The following is a 23553-nucleotide window of genomic DNA, read 5'->3' on the forward strand; positions in this document are numbered from 1 at the left end:
TTTACTTTGGTAAGATAAAGGTTATTCACAAAGCATCTTAGGCCTTAAGAAAGTTCCAAAAGTGACAAAATCTTTGGAGGATTTTTAGCGAGCCTAAGAGTGTCTTAAGCAGAGAAGACGGTGGAAGCAGAGAGAGCTGATTGGCTGATCCAGCACCTACACAGCGGAGGAAATGAGCACATAAACTTCTTTTACAAGCAGACTATTATTATGTAGATAAGATAAACTTTATCATAACCATAGAGGGAAATTATTTAGTTTCAGTGGCCCGACAGGTTAAAGACATGTCTCTAAAATGTAATTTTATTGAGGATAAATGAATAATCTGAAACATATTCACTAATTATGAATAAAAAGTGGAGGAATCTGCAAAGAATATGTATAAAAGAAATGAGAAAGTATTTTCTGTGTTGCATGATAATATCAGCAGCCTTAATGGTCATCGAGAAGTTTGCTTGTGCCATGCCATCAGCTTTTGAGTGCTGCACGGAGACACGCAGAGAAAAAGATGCATTGATCTGAAGCAACTCCCTTTGAAGTCCATGTATCTTGCTGTGATCCAGGACCCAATTTACCTTTCAACTCCTCTATTCTCTTCCCAGGGCCGTGAGCGCTGGGGTTTTTCCACCTTTTTTTCTCCATTTAATGTCAGTCGTTTTGCCAAATACAATCGCTTTAGCAGGCAATCCTAATAAAATGCTGAGAGGTGATGAAAATGACTGGCGAGTAAAAATAAATAAGCAAACCAAAACAATGATGAGGATGTAAAAAAAAAAAAGTGCGTTCAAACATTTTGATGCTGTGAGATAATAAATTGTTAAATTTCATCATCATGTCACACATTTCTGAATCCAGTCTAATTGGTTAATTTCTCTCCTTTGATTACTGGCAGCACCTTTTTTCTGTCTTCTACTATCAACCAATTACAGCTCTTGAAAGACAGCGTCACACCTAGCAAATGGGTCCGCCAGACCTCTCCACTTAGGTAAAAACATCTGTCGTCTTCTTACTCAGAGTTGCTCTCAGCAACTATCTGAATCACTCAGAAGCTAAGACTGCTCGGTAGGAATCTTTAGGCTATGAACGGAGCTGTCTGAGAGGACTGTGAGAATCTTTGTGAACAAGGCCACTGAATTGTAATTAAACCATGGAGGATCTAAAGAGAGCTCAAACGTTGCTGTTACCCTTGTCTATATAAGCATAATATTAAAAAAACATTTTTTTTGACCGAGTAACTGAATCACATGAACAGTAGTGAGACAGACACTAAGTTACTAAAATGGTCACGATGAGGGCCTGAGGCAGATTTCTTGGCTTATCACTGTCAGAGCTCCATTAAAGAGAATGATCAGAAATGTCAGAATCAGAAAATTGCCTGTTCTGGAAAAATAAATCAAAAGGACTCCACTGCTTCTTTCACCCTCTAGTATATTTGTTTTACTAAGAAAATACTAGAAATATCCACACATTCGGTTTGAGTATAATGCAGAAGCTTTTGTTCACAAAAGTATTTTCCTCTAGAAAAAGAAGTTCTACTAGGAAAACAACGAAAAGACAAACAGGATCAAGAATAATCTTGCTGATAAAGAAGGAAGAGACCTTTACTGGAAACATTAAGTAACGGAAGTTCCTGTGTTAACCAGGAATAAACCCCATGCTCCTCTTGCGGAAAGCTGCGGCACTTAGCAGGGACACACTTTTTAACCTGAACGGGTCACACTGGCCTTTCATTGACCTCACTTGGTTTACGGTCAACTGCTCAGCTCGTTTAGTTAAAGAGGAGGAGTGTGTATGAGTAGACAACGTGGACATTAAGCTGTTAAGTGTATGACGCATGTGTAGCAAGTACACAAAAAAAAACCCGCCACATGGATTACGTATTTGTGCCATTTCCCCAAATGCAAACGCACCTGAGCCACGGGACCCAAGGGACAAACACGAGGGGACAAGGAGGCCTTCCAGCTTGAAAGACGTGAAGCTCAACATCAAAGATAAATGGTCAAAACATTAGGGGAAACATGCAAAATCTGGTCAGGAGTTTGGTATACTTTATCAACTTTATATAGTCAAAACTGAAATAATAATATGTACTTGTACTTGTAAAGATCCTCTACTACCTCGGGACCTCTTGTCCTAATAAGAAAACTAATTAACCTTGAAGGGACTGAGCAAAGTGGTTTCAGACCCGATTAAATGTGAAACACTCTGATATAAAGCAGAAGTATTGCGCACCTCCTTGTAACGACACAAACAAAACACAACTCTACTCTTAGCCAGCATGCATGCCTAAGAAAAAAAGTAAATACAAAAGCAACACTAAACTTGCGTTTAACCAAGTAAGAAAATGGGTCACAAGCCAAATGCTGTCGCTCTCTGGCTCTAAACTCCAAGTAAAAACAAGAAAACAGGGTCAAAGCAAGTAAATCTGTCTTGTATGGTCACAAAATCTTAGAGAACTGCTTCCCTAAAGAAAGGACAGACACAGATACAAAAACACTGCCATCCCCCTCAACCATTTTCTTATCAGTTTCTCTAACTTTCACTGCTCTTCCCTTTAAACTCCTTACACCTCTACATCGTCAGGTTTAGGAGGAAAATCTTATGACTCTTTATGATATTCTTGTCCTGCAATGATGAAACAAGATTGTTTTTCTGCAATAACCTTAGACTGGTTTAAATCATATCTTATAAATCGCAGTAATGTGTAGACACAAGTGGCGAGAGGTCATGGTTTCAAACTACTTCGACTGGTGTACAACAAGGCTCGGTTCTTGGTCCTCTCCTCTTTGCTTTAAAAATGATTTGCCATATTCATGTCCTGATGCAGGTTTAAAGACGTATGCTAAAGAAAGCGTTTTATTTTTGTCAGTAGGCACTCTGCATCTGTTTAAACACAGATGTCTCGGTATGTGGAGTCTGTTGCAGCATGGTTTGATAAGTCCTGTTCATTTATTTTTCCTCTGTTTGATGCTGCGTAACACTGATGGTTTATATCATCAGCATTTGTCAAACTATCAAATAAGTCTCAGAAGTCAAATATCTCTGTGTCATCTCATATTCCCATTTAAAGTTTGACAAAAATGGAAATTTGTTTCAAAGAGGTGTAAAAGCTATTATGCCTGCTTACAGACTAATTACAGACTGTGTACCTTTTCGTGCTGCAAATATTTTAATACATATAAATGTGTTGGTTTGATCAACTCCCACATAATATAGGGACTTTCACAACAAACTATGCTGAATTTGAGCATTGTTTCAGTACCAGGCACTAGAGCATCAAGGACGTCAGCATGATCTGACGTTTCTGATCATGTGTCAGGGAGCAGGTGGGCGACAGCAATCCCTAAGAAGCAGGGGATAATGAAGTCACTCAGAAGCTCAGCAGGACTTCCTCTAGCGGGACTGCCACTCGTGGACCCCTGGAGCTTGAATGTCAGCCTAAATTGATTAAAAATATCAGGTATAGGGGTTATATGCTTGATAAACATAACTAATGTTTTTCAGAGTGCAATTTAAAACAAGGTCACTGCTTTTTTTTACTGAATAAACCCTGTGTACAAAGTCAGCGAAGATCATCCAAGTATTAGTCTACGTATGAATCAGCCTTCAGAAAAATCTATCTTTAACTTGTTCTGTCTGACTCATGTAATCATTAGCTCACTGTTAATCGGTCAACCTGAACGCAGCCAGAAATGAAGCTATATGAGTCACCAAAGCCATGTGCCAATAAATTACTGTTATATACATCAGTTGATCACGTCAAAACCAGGGCCAGATAATCACACGTCTTAACAGTTTTGCTAAAATAAAAAAATAAAAACATGTCCTTGCTGTTCTAAAGTCTTGTCACCCAAATCCCTGTGTGCGTAACAGATCCTGGTAGTCTTACTGATGCCCTGCCACCAAGCTACAGCTTTTTCTGTTAACATGTCTGGCAGTGTAGCATTAAGAATTGCTTTCTTAACGCCAAAGAGAGACCAACAGATTTACTTTCCCAAGTGGAGCTATATTCCTTTCGCTATAGTGCTCTGCCTGATATATGTGCAAAAAACTTTATTGGTTATTTTCTTGAGGCTTTTTCAAATTCAATGGACATAGAAAATACAGGTAAAAGAGAAAGAAAGGAAGAAAGTAATGTTAAAGGGGAGAAAAGGTGACAAAACGAGCGGAGGAAAAAGAGAGTGCAAGATAACAAGAGCCTGTTTCTACTCCTGCAGAAAGAGATATAGAAAGAACATAACCAACAGAAAAAGTATCACAGGTACAAACAACCAATGTCTATGATAACATCACTAAAAAATATGCAGCATGCTTTAATACAAGATGTATTTAGAATAGGGCTGGGCAACGATTAAAATATTTAATCAGGGCGATTAATCGCGATTAATCGCGATTAATCGCATTGTATTTACAAACTCCAAGAATGAATTCAAAAGTAGTGTAAAGAGCACTTTTATTTTAATGTTCTGCTGCCATATGAACAAAAGTGTTGTAACATTTGTAGCACTTATTTTATACTGGATATTTTCAACCCATCTATTGAATTTAGTGCACTAGTTGATCTTTTCTTCATAAGAGAACAGCAAGCACTGCAGCCAAAATATGGCCTTTTTTGACCTGCTGTATATTAGCCAGTCCCTAAGCTTGATGTATCATGAAACTGTTGACCTTTTGGGTTTTGTGGTTTTTATTTTATTATTACAATTAAATAATAATAATAATAATAATAATAATAATAATAATAATAATAATAATAATAATAATAATAATAATAATAATAATAATAATAATAATAATAATAATGTTATGTTCAGTGTTTTTTCGCTAATCCACCTCTTATATATTTCAATCCTTATGTAATTTTGTCTGTGTTGTGTGCACCTGCCTGTTGCTTTAATCCTATAAATTTCCCCGTCGTGGGATAAAAAAAGGATTAGCTAATGTTATCTTATCTTAAATAACTCTTTTTAATATATGTACTGGGTTCTTTCAAGGTCTTAATTACATGTTATGTGTGGGCTCCAGTAACATTCATCCATCCATCCATCCATCCATCCATCCATCCATCCATCCACTGATCTACCTGGATGTTCCCTGGAGGACTGAAACGCCTCAGTCAGAGACGTCTGTGGGTCTGTCGGGGCAATGAGAGAAGTTTCGTCTCCTCTCTCCGTTTCTGGGGCTCGACGTTTTCATGTTTTTTCACGTGCTTAGATAAATTTGTTGTGTTTCCACTGAAATGAACCGGCTTTTTACAAAACATACAGCTTGATTTCATTTACGGTATTAAAATAAAGCCAAACGGTGCTACTTCCTCTGTTCATGTTTTTTCGCTGCTGCGGTCTCTCTCAGCTGTTTCTTTGTTAAGTTTGTGTGAGAGCTGAGTGGGCGGGCCAGGCTGAGCCTGCGTGCTGATTGGCTGGCGCCGCTGAGCCATGTACGAGAGGGGAGGGGGAGCGGGAGAGTGCTGCCGTAACAGCGCGCTGCAGTCAGCGCGTGCTGACTGACACTGACTGAAAGCATGTGAGCAACATGCGTTAATGCGCGATAAAATAAATATCGCCGTTAATAGTCTAATGAATTAACGCGAAATTAACGCGTTAACTTGCCCAGCCCTAATTTAGAAACAGCCAAAGCTAACTATAGGGTTTATCTGAATATAAGTGTATCTGTAAGCACCTGGATCCAAGCACCTGTAGGTGTTTCTGAGAGTGGGCTTGTATATGTAAGGGTTGTCCATAACAAAAATGCTCAATAGTGGTTGTGAGGAACCACAGACCTGCCTCCCAGGGCACCGAGGCAGATACCAAGGAGACCAAAGCCCCAGACATCCAAAAGGGCCCCCAGAGTGCAAGAGCCCATGAAGGACCAACACAAGGAGAGCTGCATCCCCCATCCCAGAGAAGAGCAGAGGAGAGCTCCAGGAAACTCCCCCAGCAGGGCCCCGACAGAGCCAGGGACCTCAGGTCCTGTGAAGCAGCTGCCAGGAGTGAGCCAGCACACACCCCAGTACCTAGTCCCAGACACTGAGAGCCACCAGTGCACCCGCCTCCTTAGTAGAGACCTAAGATGTTCCATAGGAGAGGAAGCCCAAAACCGAACCCGACTAAGAGACCAAAACATAATCACAGGCACGCAATCACGTTCACATGTTCCCATTCTAATGCCCACACACATGCAAACGCTCACAACCACACACGAGAATATACGCTGTACACACACTTGGACTCACATCACACATCCTTCACTCCCAGGTCCAGGTGCCCATACCCCCCCACCAAGACCACACGTAGCCCAACCCACCCCTCCATGCCATAACCCCACATCACATTCCCAGTAAGAGCAGAAGCACCAGCCCCAGTTGACCCACTAGAAACACCCAACCCCAGGCCAGATCTAGGCTAGATGGCCCGCTCTTCCTCCAAGCCTCAAACTCCAGATGGCAATCAGAGAACAAGGGTGTGAAAAGACCCCAAGCCTGTCTCTGCCTGCTCAAAAGTTGTGTTATGTGTTGCTCTCAAGTGCATTTAGAACTGGGAGGACTGAAAAGGGGGCACCCCGTATTAAGATAACATTTGTCAAAATACATTCCTTGGCAAACAGTTTGGCCTGCTAAGTAGACGGGGGGGGGGGAATTGGATAACAGAGTCCAAAAGGCAATAACATTATTTCGAATTTTTATCTAGAGCAGTTTTTAAGCGTAATTGTTTCATTTTAAAATGAACATGAACAGTAATATCCTTGGATGTTAGGTAAAGTTACAATTGAAGCTAACGATATCACAACACAATACAGGACCCAGTCTGTTGTATTTAGATGAACCTGAGGAGTACAGAGGGCTCCTGGTACGAGATGTTGTGATGTTAAAATGCCACACTATTTCTCATCAAAATGAAGTCTGTGTCGCAAACCTCTGCCTAGTTTTTTCTCACCCTGTCAGGTTGTCCTGTCATGTTGCATAACAGAATCACCCAACAACAAAACTCTCACTGGGTGGACCCACACAACTTCACTTCACTCCATCACTTCTACACTTTTAATTAATCTGCCAGTATTTTCATTAATTAACTGAAAAAAAAATAAAAGATGACAGTTACAAATGATTTTACACACTGTGAGAACACCAGCTAACTGTTAGCTAATGATGCTGAAGTTAGCAACTACTTTGGAACGTCCTATCTGCACTAAAGGGCTGATTCCCTGGTTATGAGTCGGGACTAAATTTGTTCGCCTTCCGGTTCAAAATCCAAGACTTTGACAGATCAAACTGAAACCAGGTAGTTCTATCATAAACCAGGATTGTTTTGAAATGTAGATTGAAATGTAGGAATACTTTATATCTATTTGTACAAAAAGCAAAAAATAGACAATCTCAATGCTTTGTTGTGCCGTTTTAACCATTTCAAATTTTATTCAAGCAACTTAATGTTTTCTGTATTGGAACTTCTTATTTGCAGGTCATTCATTTCAATTCTGTGTCCGAGCAATAAGCAAAATTTCAACAATAGGTGGACTGCTGAGCACTTTCTGACCAAAACAAGATTTGTAACAAGCATCGCTTCTCTCTTCTTCCAGTACACCCCCCCCCCTTCCCCCTCCCCTTCCCAACATGTCTAGTAAAACAGTAAGTAACTCATAACTTGATAATGCTGTTAGCAAGAGAATGTTTCGTTGGTAAATGGTAAATGGCTTGTACTTGTATAGCGCTTTAGCTAGTCTTGACGACCTCCAAAGCGCTTCACACTACAGTTTAGTCATTCACCCATTTGCACGCACATTGCACCCTGACGATCCAATCCAATGGACATGCTCTCCACCATTTTTCTTCTACGCTACACTGCTCTGACAGTGGCATTTTATGGGCAGGGAGGGGTTAAACCCTGAGTGGCAGCTGTTCTCACGGACGTACATGCATGCACGGCTGACCCGACTTTGTAAATAAGAGACTGGAGAACAACACAGAGAGATGATGCATGACGTCATATCATATCTCATCTACTGTGACTCCTTTAGTTCTTCACATCACTATTTTTTAGTTCTTTCTATCTATAAATAAAGACATTTTGCTTATTGCTCCTTTAAGCAGTGAACCGTCTAGAACGTCTACTCTCAATGACTGGATTTTCCACCTCTAGCTTACACACTGTGATTGAATTACCTTGAACTTTGACTTAACGTCTTGAACAAAACACATATTAGCCAAACAGCGATCACTAAAAAAAAAAAAAAAATCATCCTCTGATGACACTGAGGACAATGTGTATCTGTTCCAAATTTAATGTCAATCGTTGAAAACAATGACAAATTGGGGCTAAAAAGTGATGTCATGTGTGGGTGTCTGTGCAACCCATTTCCTCTGGTTCATCATTAAACTGGCTAGAAAGCATACCACATAAACGGTCTGCCAGGAAAGCACTCCACTCAACTTTGACAGATGTAAAACAAAACGGACATCACAACGGCTTTAAGGACTAACTGCCCTACCTCAACACTTTCAGATCTGCAGTAAGACGGTAGCAGTTCATAAACCCACATGGCAATTACCATACAAAACAGAGATACCCTCATCCTCATTCATACATAGACTCCAAACACTTTACTCTTACGAAAAATGAATCAAAAACAAATGCTGCCTGTCCTTCCACTCCCTAAACCATAGAAACAAAATCCTAACTATTGGGTTTCTATTCCCTTACGGTACCTTTTAGTGCGTCGGAACATGTTGGTTGGATATCTCTTGTTGATGTGTCATTGAGCAACAGCTTGAGCAAGAGCAGTCACAAAGCACCGGGCAAAATTTCAGCCCAGACCGACACAAAGGGCAGGTCCCACATCCCTTGGTGGCTGCGTGTCTGAGCAAGTGAGTCCAAGAAGCAAAGGTGAGGGAGGGAAGAGAGAACAAGAGGGAGGGAGAGAGAGCGCGAGAGAAAGAGAGAGAGAGAGAGCAAGAGAGTGAGAAGGGAGGAAGGGTGGGTCAGTCTTTTAGAAAGGAATAACAAAAGACAGAAGGGGATTATGGGTCATTTTCTCAAGGCTATGGTGTAGTTTTGTGACTTCCATTTTTTCCTTTCACCTCTGTCAGCTTTTCACTGCAGGTACCGTGAATAGAGAAAGCAGAGAGTACAACGACGCCAACTTGTCACTGCAGAGAGGGAAGAAATGGCTACAGGACAGACTGATGTGGGTTGTCACGTAACAATGAGAAAGATTTTGCAGTGGCAAAAGCTTAAGAGAGCATGGCTAATCAGGAAGTAAGTTGCACACACAGACACAGCTGTGAATAGCTGGGTTTACCCTTGAATGAATGCAGCAGGCAGATTGAGAGTGGAGCCAACTCCACTCAGCTCATCTATAATAGATGGTGGACTAATGGCCTCCTACTGAGAGAGACGGCAACATCCTGAATCCAAACAGAAAATACCTTACAGGCGGTTTATTGGTTTATAAATCCAGCACCTGAAATTTGTTAATTTAACTACAAAACCAACATTAAAATGTACATGGTTTATTGAGAATTATTGAGGCTAAATGGATTTTTTTTTGTCTAGAACACATTACATAAATGTTTTTAACCCAAAAAAAATTTTTTTAATGCGTTAACTGGAAATGAAATGTCAACATAAAGTAGACAACTGCCCTTGTTCACTTTTTTGAATGTGGGACCTTAATATTGGAAATGAGTTTTCCTAAGCTAACAGTCAAAGTATCCTTTGTATCATTTTATCATCCTAAAAAAACTCTAGACTCAAAAATGACAGAGTAGGTAATACAAAAGTGATTTTGTATAGCCTTTAACTACCACCGCATCTCTATTATGCTGCGTTCAGACCAAACGCCTTTTGAGCGTCAAAAAGGCTCAAAAGCGCTGTGTAGAGACTCAACGCTCTAACGCTCTGGCAAAGTGCCGTCTGTTGAGAGGAGCTACCCTGTTCTTTACATCTGTTGGACTCTTAAGAAAATTGTGGATGAAATTGAGAGATTTATAATTATTTATAATAAAAATGTCTGAATTCTCAAATCCAACCCTGGGTCTTTCTGCATGGAGTTTGCATGTTCTCCCTGTGCATGCGTGGGTTCTCTCCGGGTACTCCAGCTTCCTCCCACAGTCCAAAAAACATGACTGTTAGGTTAATTGGCTTCTCTAAATTGTCCTTAGGTGTGTGTGTGTGTGTGTAAATGGTTGTTTGTCCTGTTTGTCTATGTGTTGTCCTGTGACAGACTGGCGACCTGTCCAGGTGAACCCCGCCTCTCGCCCAGTGAGCGCTGGAGATAGGCACCAGCAACCCCCGCGACCCCATGAGGTATTAAGCGGGTTCGAAAATGGATGGATGGATGTCTGAATTCACTAAAAATTCAGAGCAGTTTTAAGTTTGGTGAGTTTCACCACCTTATGTTGTTAATATTTATCTAAGAAGTTAAAATATTTTTTCATATCGGAAAATCCCCCACTATGGGTGTACTGACACAGTGACACACACACACACACACACACACACACACACACACGCACACACACACACGCACACACACACACGCACACACACACACGCACACACACGCACACACTTTTAGGTGTGTCACTTAAAGTCATCATAAAAATCATCATAAAATAAAATAAAATGAGGCAGAATAAAATAGAATTTCTGCTGGTCCCTACCATGAAAACAGCAAGCTTCATGTTCTGGCTCTCCGTAAACCAGCGGCACAGAAAAAGTAATTTGCCTAAGAGCTGCGGGACTATAATAAGCCAAATGCAAGGAGATGCTGGAAACATCACATTTGTTGAGAAACCGTCAGCATGTAAAGGTGGTGTGATGTGTGCCAAACGGGACTTTCCTCTTAGGGTGCACAGAGAAACAGAAGAGCACCGGATTCTTTTTAGGGTAGAGGAGCTGTGGGGCTGCTGCGTCACCTTGCGCTTGCTTCTCGTGCCGCAGCACTTGATTCATGTGCCCAACCGTATTTCCCCCATTTTTAACTGTTAACTTTTATATTGTGTTTAATAAAAGAAAGGAAAATAGAAGATGTTTTCCATTCATTAAAAAAAAGAAGATTTTGTGTGTCCTGGGCATATGGATGATGTGACGGCAGCCGTTTTATAGTGACATTGCGATCAGAAATGGAAATAATGACTTTGACAAGCTGCCACACTTTGAATGATCCAGAAGTTACTCTGCCGTGTTTGTGGCTCCAAATCATCTTTTAAGTGATAGATCCTGATTATTTTTTCCGCAGTCAATTCAAGGATGCTCACATGAACAGTGAAGGTCTTTTCTGCTTCCAGCTCTTGCCTCGGCCACTCTAGTGGTGCTTAACACGAGTCAAGCCAAACAGGAGGCACAAAATGCCCGGAAAGCTTCAAAGCACACAGCGCAAGATGTGTGTGATGTGCTGCGAGACATCTCAAGGCCTCTTGAGGCGCATCCACCATAGACTTTGTATGTAAACACGATGCCCTTGATGCTCAAAAAGTGTTTGGTCTTAATGCAGCATTAGATGCTGTTTACATAGCAGTTTACATCTACATTGAATATTTTGTAGCATGGGACTAATAAAAGGGTGTAAGAAATAAAAGTACTACAGCAAGTCATTACATTTTGATATTGTCTTGTTTTGTTTTTTTTCAAATGGAAATGCACCAGTCAGAGATTTATTGGAAATTTTAGAATCTCCATTTTGAGACTGACTTCATAGCCATTTCAGATTTCTCGTTAAAGGTTATAGCTAATGTTTTTCATCAAAAAGACCAAGTTTTTTTTGAAAAAATAATACATTCACAGAACTTCTAGAGTGGTGCAGGATAAAAGTATTAATTTTACAGAAGAATAAATATATAGTGTTTAAATAATTGTTTTATAAATTTTACAGGTCCAAAATGTCAGTTTATGATGCCAACATTGGCATGAAAGTATTCTGCACCACTAGGAATAGTAGGTTGATATTATGTAAGATGGAGCTCAGTTGATGCCAGATCATTGTAGCTCTGTGATAGCGCTGAGAAAGGGCTTCTTCGTGGTGTTACATTTCTCAGATTCAAGCAGACCAAAAGAGAAGCAAAACGAGTGTGAACATCGGTCAAGCTTTTAAGCATTGATGACGACCTAAGGAAGCAAAGGAACCCTGAAGCCATGTGGAGGTTGCCTTTTCGTCTGGACAGGTAAGTTAATTGGCTGCTAATGCTAACCGTTTCGCTAATGCCACCGGACCTGGCAGCCGGCTGGCAGACAGTACGGTTGAAAGGTTGGAATGAGAGTGGGTGAACGTGAATGTGCCACCTACAGGCCGGGAGGAATTAAACTTGCTGCTATCTCCTTTCATTAGTAGAATTTAGTGTCAAAAACATTTATTTCAAGCTGTCCTATAGACTGTGGTCATTATTGAAAAGGAGTAGAGGTGACGTTACACCGCATATGTTAAACAACAGTCCCTGGTTTGGTATGTTATATTAGCGGTTAGCATAGTTAGCATCACTATCTATCAACATCAGTCTCTGTGACATCAGAAGCTAAAGGCCTTCAGGCAACATCTATCTTGTGATGATGCAATTATATTCAGCCAAGATAAATTTGCATATCTGTTATTAAAGGGTCTATATCATGCAAAATCAACTTTGATGAGCTTTTAACTATGTTATGATGTTATTCCTTCATCAAAATCAGGCCCAAAGTGGAGTTTTTTGCATGATTCATGCATGTCCGAGTAACCCTCATGAATTCTGCTCTCTGCGCAGCAGCCCCTCCCTGTCCTGCAAAATAAGTGACAATGACCGGGTCTATGTAGACTGGTCATTGCCCGCCCCTCCCAAGAAGTCAAGTCAAATTTATTTGTATAGCACATTTCAGCAGCAAGGTGGTTCAATGTACTTTACAACATGAAAACATAAAAACATCAAACACATTGAAAAGGTCACCTTTTGTGAGACCAGTAACAAACATTGAAGTGCATCAAGTGAAAATATCAATACGCATCAAATGTGTTGGTCAATGTTCCTGTTATTATGGGCTGAAAGCAACTCTAAACAGGTGGGTTTTCAGTCTTGGTTTAAAGGAACTCAATGTTTCGGCTGTTTTGCAGTTTTCTGGAAGTTTGTTTCAGATTTATGGAGCATAGAAAATGAATGCTGCTTCTCCGTGTTTGGTTCTGGTTCTGGGTATACAGAGCAGACCAGAAGATCTGAGTGATCTGGAGGGTTGATACAGCAACAACAGGCCTTCAATGTATTTTGGTCCTGAGCCGTTTAGTGATTTATAAACTAACAGAGGTATTTTAAAGTCTATTCTCTAAAGCTACAGGGAGCCAGTGTACTTTAGAACTGGGGTGATGTGCTCTAGCTTCCTGGTTTCAGTGAGAACACGAGCAGCAGCATTCTGGATCAGCTGGTGTTGTCTGATTGATTTTTTGAGGAAGACCTGTGAAAACACCGTTGCAGTAATCAATGTGACTAAAGATAAATGCATAGATATTTTTCTCTAGATCTCATTGGGACATCAGTCCATTAATCCTGCAAATGTTCTTCAGGTGATAAAAGGCTGACTTTGTAGCTGACGTTATATGTCCTTGAAGGTTCAGGTCTGAGTCCATCACCACACCCAGATTTCGGGCCTGATCACTAGTAATAACTGAAGCTGTGTGCTGACTCTAGTTTGTTCCTTTTTAAGTCCAAAGATAATAACTTCAGTTTTTGTTTCTGTTCAGCTGGAGAAAGGTGTGGTGCATCCGTGCATTGATTTTTTTCTAAGCCTCCGTCCAGTGCATGGATAGGTTCAGAGTCACCTGGTGACATCATAATGTAGAACTGTGCATCATCTGCATAGTTATGGTAACTAATCTTGTTTATTGTTATAACCTGAGCTAGTGGGAGCATATAGATATTGAATAGAAGGGGTCCAAGGATTAGACCTTGGGGTACCCCGCATGTTACTTTTGTCCGTAGTGGCTGACCTTTGGATTCCTTTGTGCAGCAATACCGTAGTCACTCTGGTAAGATACACTAAACATATTTTTGCAGAATATGATTTAGACCTAGTCACTTTTATATGCTGTGTATCAATGCAGTCATTTGTTTTCAAAACCACAGACTAATATGTTGAAAAATGTGTCATTCAATCATAAGAACATTTTTTTAAAACACGGTTTGCACAAACTGCTTTAAGATTTTAAGAGAATGGAGTTTAAAAAAGATGAAAGTCTGCCTTGGTCTGGGTCTGTCTTTGTAATATTGGCTTTAGCTTCAAGGCCTCTATATTCCACAAGAACCAAGAAGTGTATTCACTCGCGGTACACCAAAAAAAGCTGTTTCTCGCCAGCCATCAGAAGAAACCTAAGTAATAGGAGAAATGCTGACAAAAGGACAAGTCTGCTTTTCGGCATCACCCAGGCTCACTTCAAATATCTGACCGATCACACAATACCTCTTGGGTGATGTGTTAAAAGCAAGTTGCAAGGTCTTTCTCTCAGGGCTGTGAGAAAAGACATACGCTATTCTCACAGAGAGAAAACGACTTTTTTACTCCCTACAGAGGTTTTACAGACTTTCATATTCTGTGAAAAACAAATCCGTATTTAAAAAAAACAAAAAAAACAAAAATACTGCTATACTTCTCAGAGACTTAAGGATATACCTTCTGTCACTTTTTAATTGACGGATGATTTATGACCCTAATCATTTCCGGTCCCCCTTTGATTTCCGGCCCCTCCCCATTTCCGGTCCCCTCCCCCACTTCCGGTCCCCTCCCCCACTTCCGGTCCCCTCCCCCACTTCCGGTCCCCCTTTGATTTCCGGCCCCTCCCCATTTCCGGTCCCCTCCCCCACTTCCGGTCCCCTCCCCCACTTCCGGAATCCATACCCCTCCCCATTTCCGGTCCCCTCCCCCACTTACGGAATCCATACCCCTCCCCCATTTCCGGTCCCCTCCCCCACTCCAGGAAGCCGTACCCCTCCCCCATTTCCGGCCCCCTCCCCCACTCTAGGAATTCGAAACTGACACAGATTCAACAAATAGGATCTTCTCACCAACATGACAATCAAAAACGGGGTTTACCGGTCGATGGTTTCTTCCGCGCAACTCCGAGACAGGCTCAAGATAAAACAACTCCGGTTATTTTTCTGCTTGACGCATGGCGTGACAAGATGATAGCAGACCGGATGTCAACGCTGTTCTGCAACTGTTGCAACTGGAGAGATGTTTTGAGGATCAAGAAAGTGGTAGCTTTTTAGACCCGCCCTCCTCACAACAGCCAATACCTCCCCCCTTCAACGTTAACCACACCCCTTCTCAGTATAAGAAAAAACAACCAGGCAGACCGATCGGGACCTCCATGCAACTTCACTGACCAGACTTCTAACATCTGAAACCATGAGGAACTACGCGGGCAGCGGTTTGACGGTCTATGGGCTGGATAGCGAACCTACTCCACCACCGTCTCCTTCAACCGCTCAGCCGCTAAACCGCAAGACTCTACGTAAGCTCTGCTGAATACGAATCCTACGTGAAAAAACCTCCGTCCCGCATCTCTATACGGTGAAATAGAGGATCCTTAATCTTTAATCCTGATATAAAGATTAATTCAGTTTGGCGGGACAACATAAAGCGTCTTAATAGTGCAGCCGCTCACTCTCTTACTGATCACGACCCCAAGTTTCACGAGATCTGTTAAGGAGGGGAGGAGTTGTGTCAAACACGTGTGGCACTGCAGGAAGGGGGACAATATCGATCTTTGCTGACTTGCAGTCAGCAAATTCGTGCAGGGCATTATCTTATCATTTCATACATCTAACAGCAAAACCGTCGCTTTCAACAAGCATGACATCCTTTCATTGTTAGTTAATAAACAAAAACACCGAGCCTCTCTGTTATCTTAATCAACAGACTGACTGGTCAGCGTAGACATCATACTTCCTGGTTAACTAGGGAGCCGAACAGGAAACCTCCCCCTTATCTCAATAAGCCACTGACCACCGCAGCTCAGTAAAAGTCAAAACGGTCAGTAAAAGTCATTACGCTGGTAGAAGTCACGCCTTTCTTATCCTACAACTCTCTTAGTTAAAATATAGTTGTTGTTTTTGTTTTTTACCAACTCTGAAGGCAGCCATCTCTCTACAGATTATACTAATATTTGTCCTGTCACCTGTACATGTCCTAACTATGGCTCTTATAAACTAATGATTGTTCAGACAATTAATCGTGTAATTGTTAAAAATGTACAAATTCTGCTGATTCTTAACATAATTACTTAAGCTAATTCTATGAGTAATAGAAATGAAAAAAAAAGCTAAATCGGTGAATATTTCACTCTGAATAACAAGGCTAAATCTTCAACTAAAAAAGTTCTAGGATCAAAATGTTAAAAGTTCAGCCCTTTCTGGTGGACTTGCAAATGCAGTGCAAATGCATCTGTAGTGAAAATAGTCACAAAAAGTATCAAGTTACACCTGTACATTACATTCTGGAGTTTTTCTTTTTTAGAATAGAATAGATTTTATTCTATTTATATAAAACAGATCCTACTAGTGTACTGCAGGGACAATGTTAAACTAGGGTTTTTTTAGTCGACAAATCATAATATAATGATAATGACACATTTATCAAATAAGGTACACATCTAGTTTAAATTAAGGTATGATAAATACTACCTTTTTCATATCATTCTGACACAGTTTTAACACAATAGAAATAGCTGTACCGTCCCAAAGTGGGGAGATTCAGGTGACAGCTGACTTTAGACAATACTGATTAAAATGGAACAAAGCTCAATTTAAAGTTAAGTTAGTACAGCAAAGGAAAAAGAAAACAAACTGCAATTATTAATACATAAGGCCTAGTCAGATAACAATTGAAAAATAAAAACAAGTTCATTTGCAGAATAATGTAATATTTTAAACATATTTTGTTACACAAATTAACAAAAACTGCAAAGACTTTCTCCACAAAACAGAACCAAAACCAAACTTTGCTCTCAATATATTGCTCTGATAAGACTCTGCAGGTTTTTCACTGGAACCTGCTCATTCTGCTCCACCTTGTCGTCTCCATCTTTAAACTAAAAAACTAGATGCTTTGATTTTGCCTCTCCCCCATAGTTCATTTTATAGAACTCAGGGTTTCCCCAGAACTTGGGCTAATCTTTGCAGTAGGTGTTTTGGTGGGTTGAGGGGTGTTTGCGGTTAACTGTGCCGGCGGGGATTTTTACCAAAATATTGATTTTCATCATTAAAAACAGCAGAACAGTATAGCGTTGTACCAGACAAGTACAAGTTAGGTAACCAAAATAAGAAGAACATGATTTTTAATTGTGATGGCAGAAATATCCAGTTAGTAGCTTTTGGTTTTACGGTTATAAACATTGATCCATTATTTGGTGGATATAAAGGCTGCTGATCATCAGCCGGCTGCAAGCAGCAACAGAAATCCATGCAGGGTACAGGCCGGCCTGCAGCACAGTAAAAATGCAGAGGTTGCTATCAGCAATACCTGTTGGCGTGTAATCAGTAGAGCCAACATTTGCACTGCCGATTGTTTTTTTTTTTTTTTTTTTTTTTTTTTTTTTTCACACAAACCACGGTCTGTTTGTACTAACAGACCGATCTAGACTTAGGTTAAATCAGTCAGTTTGGAAGTGGCTTTTTTCTTGTTGAATAATGCCAGTAATTGTCTAAACTTTCTCTTTTGAAAGAGTTCCGGCGGCGCCCCTGGCGGCAGCAGCCGAACACAGCTCTGTACCAACTCGCGGACTTTTTGCATAAAAATGCATAAAAATGCCGCCAAACTCGCTGGAAACCACTCATCTACCCAGCCGATCAGTACTTGACCGCGAGCGCCTGTTGGAGTTGCGATCAAGTTGTGTTTTTGGACTTTTAAATACCACGCTCGTCTGCTTACGTGACTGTGGCGTCCTACGGAGACCAGCCCCGGAGGCCTGTGAAGCGGCGGCCTCGACGAGCAGCTCACGCCGGAGGAGAGCGACGCGGAAGCGGTGTAGCCGGCTGAAGAAGCGCGGGTGCCGAGGAGGTTTAGCAGCGAGGCTAAAGGCTAACCCATTCAGACCGCCGCTACCATCCATCTGGCTTTCCAACGTTCGCTCACTGGACAACAAAATGGACCATTTACAACTCGAGCTCTCTACAAAGAGGGAGTTCAGGGACTGCTGCGCTCTCATTCTGACCGAAACATGGCTTTCATCATCAATCCCAGACAACGCCGTTAGCCTGGAGGGGCTAGCTACTTTCCGCGCCGACAGACAGACAGAACTCTGCGGTAAGACCCGAGGGGGCGGACTCTGCGTTTACATCAATAACACCTGGTGTAAAAATGCTAGATTAGTCACAAGTCTCTGCTCTCCGGACATTGAGCTTATGATTATTAGCTGCAGACCTTTTTATCTGCCTAGAGAGTTCACTGTTGTTATCATCGCAGCGGTTTACGTCCCTCCCAGCGCTGATACTAAAGAGGCTATGACTGTTCTCTATCGGACTATCTCTGAGCTGCAATCTGCACACACAGAGGGTGTTTTCATCATTGCTGGGGATTTTAACCAGGCAAATATGAAAACTGTTCTCCCTCATTTTTACCAACACGTGGATTTTGCAACTCGGGGAGAGAACACTCTAGACCTAGTTTACACAAACATAAAAGGAGCATTCAGAGCAGCCCCCCGCCCCCACCTGGGCTCTTCAGACCACCTTTCTGTGATGCTAATTCCTGCATACAGGCCCCTGCTGATCAGAGCAAAACCTACAGCGAGGCAGGTGAGGGTGTGGACTGAAGGAGCAATGGAGGCGCTCCAGGACTGTTTTGAGTGCTCTGACTGGAACATGTTCAAAGCTGCAGCAACTTATGAGGACAAGATCAACATTGATGAGTACGCCATGACCGTGTCAGCCTACATCAACAAATGCATTGAGGACGTCAGCACCACCAAGACCATCATCACCCGAGCCAACCAACGACCCTGGATTACTGCGGAGGTCCGTCAAGCGCTAAAAGCACGGAACTCAGCCTTCAAGTCTGGTGACAAGGAGGCATTGAGGACAGCGAGAGCCAACCTGAACCGTGCCATCAGGCTTGCAAAGCGGAACCACAGCCAGAAAATCCAGGAGCTTTTCCACGATGCCAGCAACACCAGGAGCATGTGGAAAGGCATCCGGGCGATCACTGAATACAACACGCCCTCCCCCCCGGTGGGTGAAGTTGATGCTGACTTCCTCAATGGACTAAATAACTTCTTTGGGAGGTTTGAGGCACTAAACAGCACTCCAGCAGTGAAAGCTGTTCCCCATCAGGAAGAGGAGGTCCTCTGCCTTGACACTGCCGACGTGTTGAAGACTCTGAGGAGAGTCAACCCGCGAAAGGCCCCAGGCCCCGACAACATACCTGGGCGGGTGCTCAAGGAGTGTGCAGGTCAGCTGGCTGGTGTCCTCACAGACATTTTTAACACCTCGCTGGACCAAGCCACAGTGCCAGCATGCTTCAAGTCTGCCTCCATCATTCCGGTGCCAAAGAAACCTCAAGTCACCTGCTTCAACGACTACCGGCCTGTTGCACTGACTCCCATCATGATGAAGTGCTTTGAAAGGCTGGTAAAGGAACACATCGTCTCCAGTCTCCCCCCAACACTCGACCCGTTCCAGTTTGCCTACCGACGGAACCGCTCCACTGAGGACGCCATCTCTTCTGCTCTTCACCTGAGCCTGGCACACCTGGAGGAGAAGAACACGCACGTGCGGATGCTGTTCCTGGACTTCAGTTCAGCGTTCAACACCATCATCCCACAGCATCTGGTGGGAAAACTGGAGCATCTGGGCTTCAGCACACCCCTTCGCAACTGGCTGCTGGACTTCCTAACCAACAGACCTCAATCAGTCCGGGTCGGACAGAACACCTCTGATGTCGTCACCCTCAGCACGGGCTCCCCTCAGGGCTGCGTCCTGAGCCCCCTGCTGTTCACTCTGATGACACACGACTGCGTCCCCAGGTTCACCACCAATCACATCGTGAAGTTTGCGGACGACACAACGGTGGTGGGCCTGATCAGAGACGACAACGACCAGGACTACAGAGAGGAGGTGGAGCAGCTGGTGGGCTGGTGCAGAGACAACAGCCTGATCCTGAACGTGGAGAAGACGAAGGAGATCATCGTCGACTTCAGGAAGAACCGGCCTCACCATGCTCCACTGCTCATCAACAGCTCAGCTGTGGAGGTGGTCAGCAGCACCAAGTTCCTGGGGGTGCACATCACGGACAACCTCAGCTGGACTATGAACACCACGTCACTGGTGAAGAGGGCACAGAAGCGACTGTACTTTCTGCGGAGGATGAGGAGAGCCCGCCTGCCCCCGCCCATTCTCACGACCTTTTACAGAAGCACCATAGAGAGTATTCTGACCAGCTGTCTCTCTGTGTGGTGTGGAGGCTGCAGTGCCTCCGACTGGAAGAACGTGAAGAGAGTGGTGAGGACAGCAGAAGGGATCATCGGGGCTCCTCTTCCGTCCATTAAAGACATTTCATCGCAGCGCTGTGTGTCTCGAGCCCGTAACATCATCAGAGACCCCTCACACCCCCACCATGGACTATTCTCCCTGCTGCCCTCTGGAAAGAGGTTCCGCAGCATCCGCTGCAGGTCCACCAGGTTCTGCAAAAGCTTTTTCCCTGCTGCCATCAGACTGTTGAACTGCTGAAGTATAAAAACGGACTGAGTACCACACTCGACCCGCTAATTTGCACATTTGTATGTATCCTTCAATATCGCTGCTGCACTTTTTCCGGAAACGTACTGCAAAACTGTTTACAATGCAACTGTCTATTGTTAAATCACTGCTGCACCTTACTGCATATTTGTTTACATTGCTTACATTGTCTTTACATTTCAATCTGCCTACTGCTCACTGCTGCACTTTATCCGAAAGTTAAATTGAAAGTTATCCTGTATTTGACTGTGATTTACCACTGCATTTTTCTTATCCTGTACTGTAAATTCACTGCAAGGTATCCTGTAGAGTTACTGCAATCTTTCTGAGCTGTATGAAAAAAAAACGAAATTTCGTTCTGTATGCACTCTGTGCTACAAAATGACAATAAAGAAAGTCTAAGTCTAAGTCTAAGTCTAAGTCTAAGTCTAAGTCTAAGTCTTTTATTTGACAAAATTGCTGACAAGCACAAAATGGTTGGATTTTGTTTGGAAATCAGTGGCAACCGCAGAACAACAGACTCTCTAACAGCCAAACCAGTGCTACAAATCCTCTAAAGCTACATGAGGTGAACCTTGAACTAAGGGGGGAGTTTTGTGGTGGATAGATGCTAAACTTTCTTCAGTGATATTTTTCATTTAGTTTCCAAACACACCTAGAACCAGCACCATTGGTTAAAAAATGTAGTTGAACATGTGGAGAGGTTTAGCCTGTATAAGTTTTGACCCTGTCTAGAGCGGCAAACCCCCACAATGAATTCACAGCTTTTCACCAAATTGCTTGTCTTAATTTTTTTTTTCTTCCAAAATTCATCTCCACGATCAGTGTATGTAAACTTCTGACAGGAAAATACCAGGATATGTTGTCCCTGTATAGGTGAAACCAAACCGTAACAACTATTTAAAAATATGTAAACAGTTTTAATTGACGAATTAACTCTTCTACTCCTATTTTGCTAAATCAACACTTACACCCTTTTGGGTCCTTTTTATTTTTACGTTATTTGTTGTTATTTCAACTTTACGTTCTCTCTGTTTTGTTTTTTCTCTTCATAGTAGGTACATCTACCCTGGCATTCTGTTTAGCTGTGACGCCATTGCCGTCTTTAACGTAGAAACAATTTGTGGATCAGTGTTTCTGTGATGCTTTTGTATCTCTGCTTATGCCAGATTGATAGTGTTAGTAAAATTGTATTGTATGTAGTAGTGCTATGTTATTTTATTTATTTATTTAATTTTACTTTCCAGATATTGTATTATCTGTCCACTCTGAAAAATAAGTCCATAATTAGCATTAAGAACCCAAAATACAATACGAGTGTGGATAGTAACTATATTTGACGCCCTAAGATGTGTGTGTGTGTCACTTTATGGCAAATATGCCATAAAAACCCACCAGTTATTACTCCTTTGGGGGTTCTCTTGTAGAAAAATAGTTTATTGCTAGTTTTTGAATCTGTCTTTGGTAAAGAGGATGGATAGTATGAAGTTTATCAGGTGTCTAATTTCAATGGTTAAAAACATGCTGCTTTGTTTACGAGCAACATTTACGATTGTCACTCAAGTTATTTATTTTATAGTGTTAACTGTTTGCATTTGGAGGACCTAGTTGCATGAGACTATGTGCTAAAATTCTAAAGGATTGTTCATTTGAAACTGAGATCAGAATTGAGTCACATAATGAATCTGGTATAGTGAGATTTTACAACAGTGACAAAAAACTATTTTACACATCTTTTTTATATAGCTTTTACTTTACGTGAAATTTTACATAAAATATAATCAATACATTATCAAATCTACAATTAAATTACTCAAAGAACTTTTTTGTCACAGAAACATTGCTTACAGTAATCAGTTACATAGAAAAAATCTATGCTACTGGAGCGCAGTGTTTGTTTATCTGTGTGAGCTTTAATTGATGTTTAATTAACTGAGGTGTGTTAGAAAACCAGAGAGCAAAAGTTCTGACATCAAGTCAGAACCTGACGGCGCACTGGAAAGTTTTCACACCCCATCCACACATTGGTTACTGGTCAGACCTTTTTATCTATCGCTATCACTCAAACACAACGTCTCGTTGTTCCTTATTTGGCACAAAGGCAGTTTTTTCTTGTAAAAAGACAAGAAAAGGTACACATTTTAAATCCCATGAAAAATTTGCTGAGAGCGGAATAAAGGTAGAATGCAAGGTAATAAATATACAGAAAAAGATGTGTTCACAAGAAATCTAATGACAGTGGATAACATATTAGGTAATGAGGAAAAAGGGGGAAATATGCTTGTAAGGTTACCAATATTACCCAGACATTCAAGACGGTCTTAACTATGAAATTAAAAGCTCACCTTTATGTGAGAGGATTATTTCCTGTTTCTGCTTTTCTGTTTTGGCTATATTTCTTTTTTTCAAAAACTGAAACAAATGTATAAGATCTGACAAATGAGCTGAATGTATCCAGAAGCTTTTTAAATTATTGTATTTATTAAGGGGTATAAAGCTATCCAAACCAGCCTATTATGAAAAAGTAATTGAATGAATAGATGTTGTTATTCACATTTTTTGTAAGCTGAGGCTAATTTTAATACTCACGCCAAGGTCTATTTAATGTCAGACCTGTAGCCCAAAGAATTCAGGTAAATAGATTCAGGCTACAATTTCTCAAAAGGCTACATATTATGCCTGGATCTAAATAAATTCAAAAGCAGAATTTGACATTTATCATCGGCATCTATCTGTCTGATGAGGGTATCGTGCCATTTTATCCTTTCTCTTCAGACACCCAGTGACCAGGACAATATTATTTCCAAAAGTACACAAACAGCTCATCCAGGAGGCTGCAAAAGAACACAGAACATCTTAGGCACTGCACC

General features: G+C 41.6%; 1 protein-coding gene across 2 annotated transcripts in view; it reads right to left on the reverse strand.

Moving 5' to 3' along the window:
• Positions 1–23553, reverse strand: part of LOC105929905 (microtubule-associated serine/threonine-protein kinase 1) — a 98043-nt gene that overhangs the window by 50905 nt on the left and 23585 nt on the right. Inside the window, exon 1 of one of the 2 annotated variants that reach the window (XM_012867840.3) lies at positions 8702–8847. The exons of the other annotated variant lie outside the window; for it this stretch is intronic. Coding sequence (XP_012723294.2) covers positions 8702–8721 — 20 coding nt within the window. The 5' untranslated portion in view covers positions 8722–8847. Of the gene's footprint in view, positions 1–8701; positions 8848–23553 lie in introns of those variants that run through there. 2 annotated transcript variants of the gene reach the window in all.

Source organism: Fundulus heteroclitus, chromosome 16 (genome assembly GCF_011125445.2).
Source record: "Fundulus heteroclitus isolate FHET01 chromosome 16, MU-UCD_Fhet_4.1, whole genome shotgun sequence".
Taxonomy (NCBI): Eukaryota; Metazoa; Chordata; class Actinopteri; order Cyprinodontiformes; family Fundulidae; genus Fundulus; species Fundulus heteroclitus.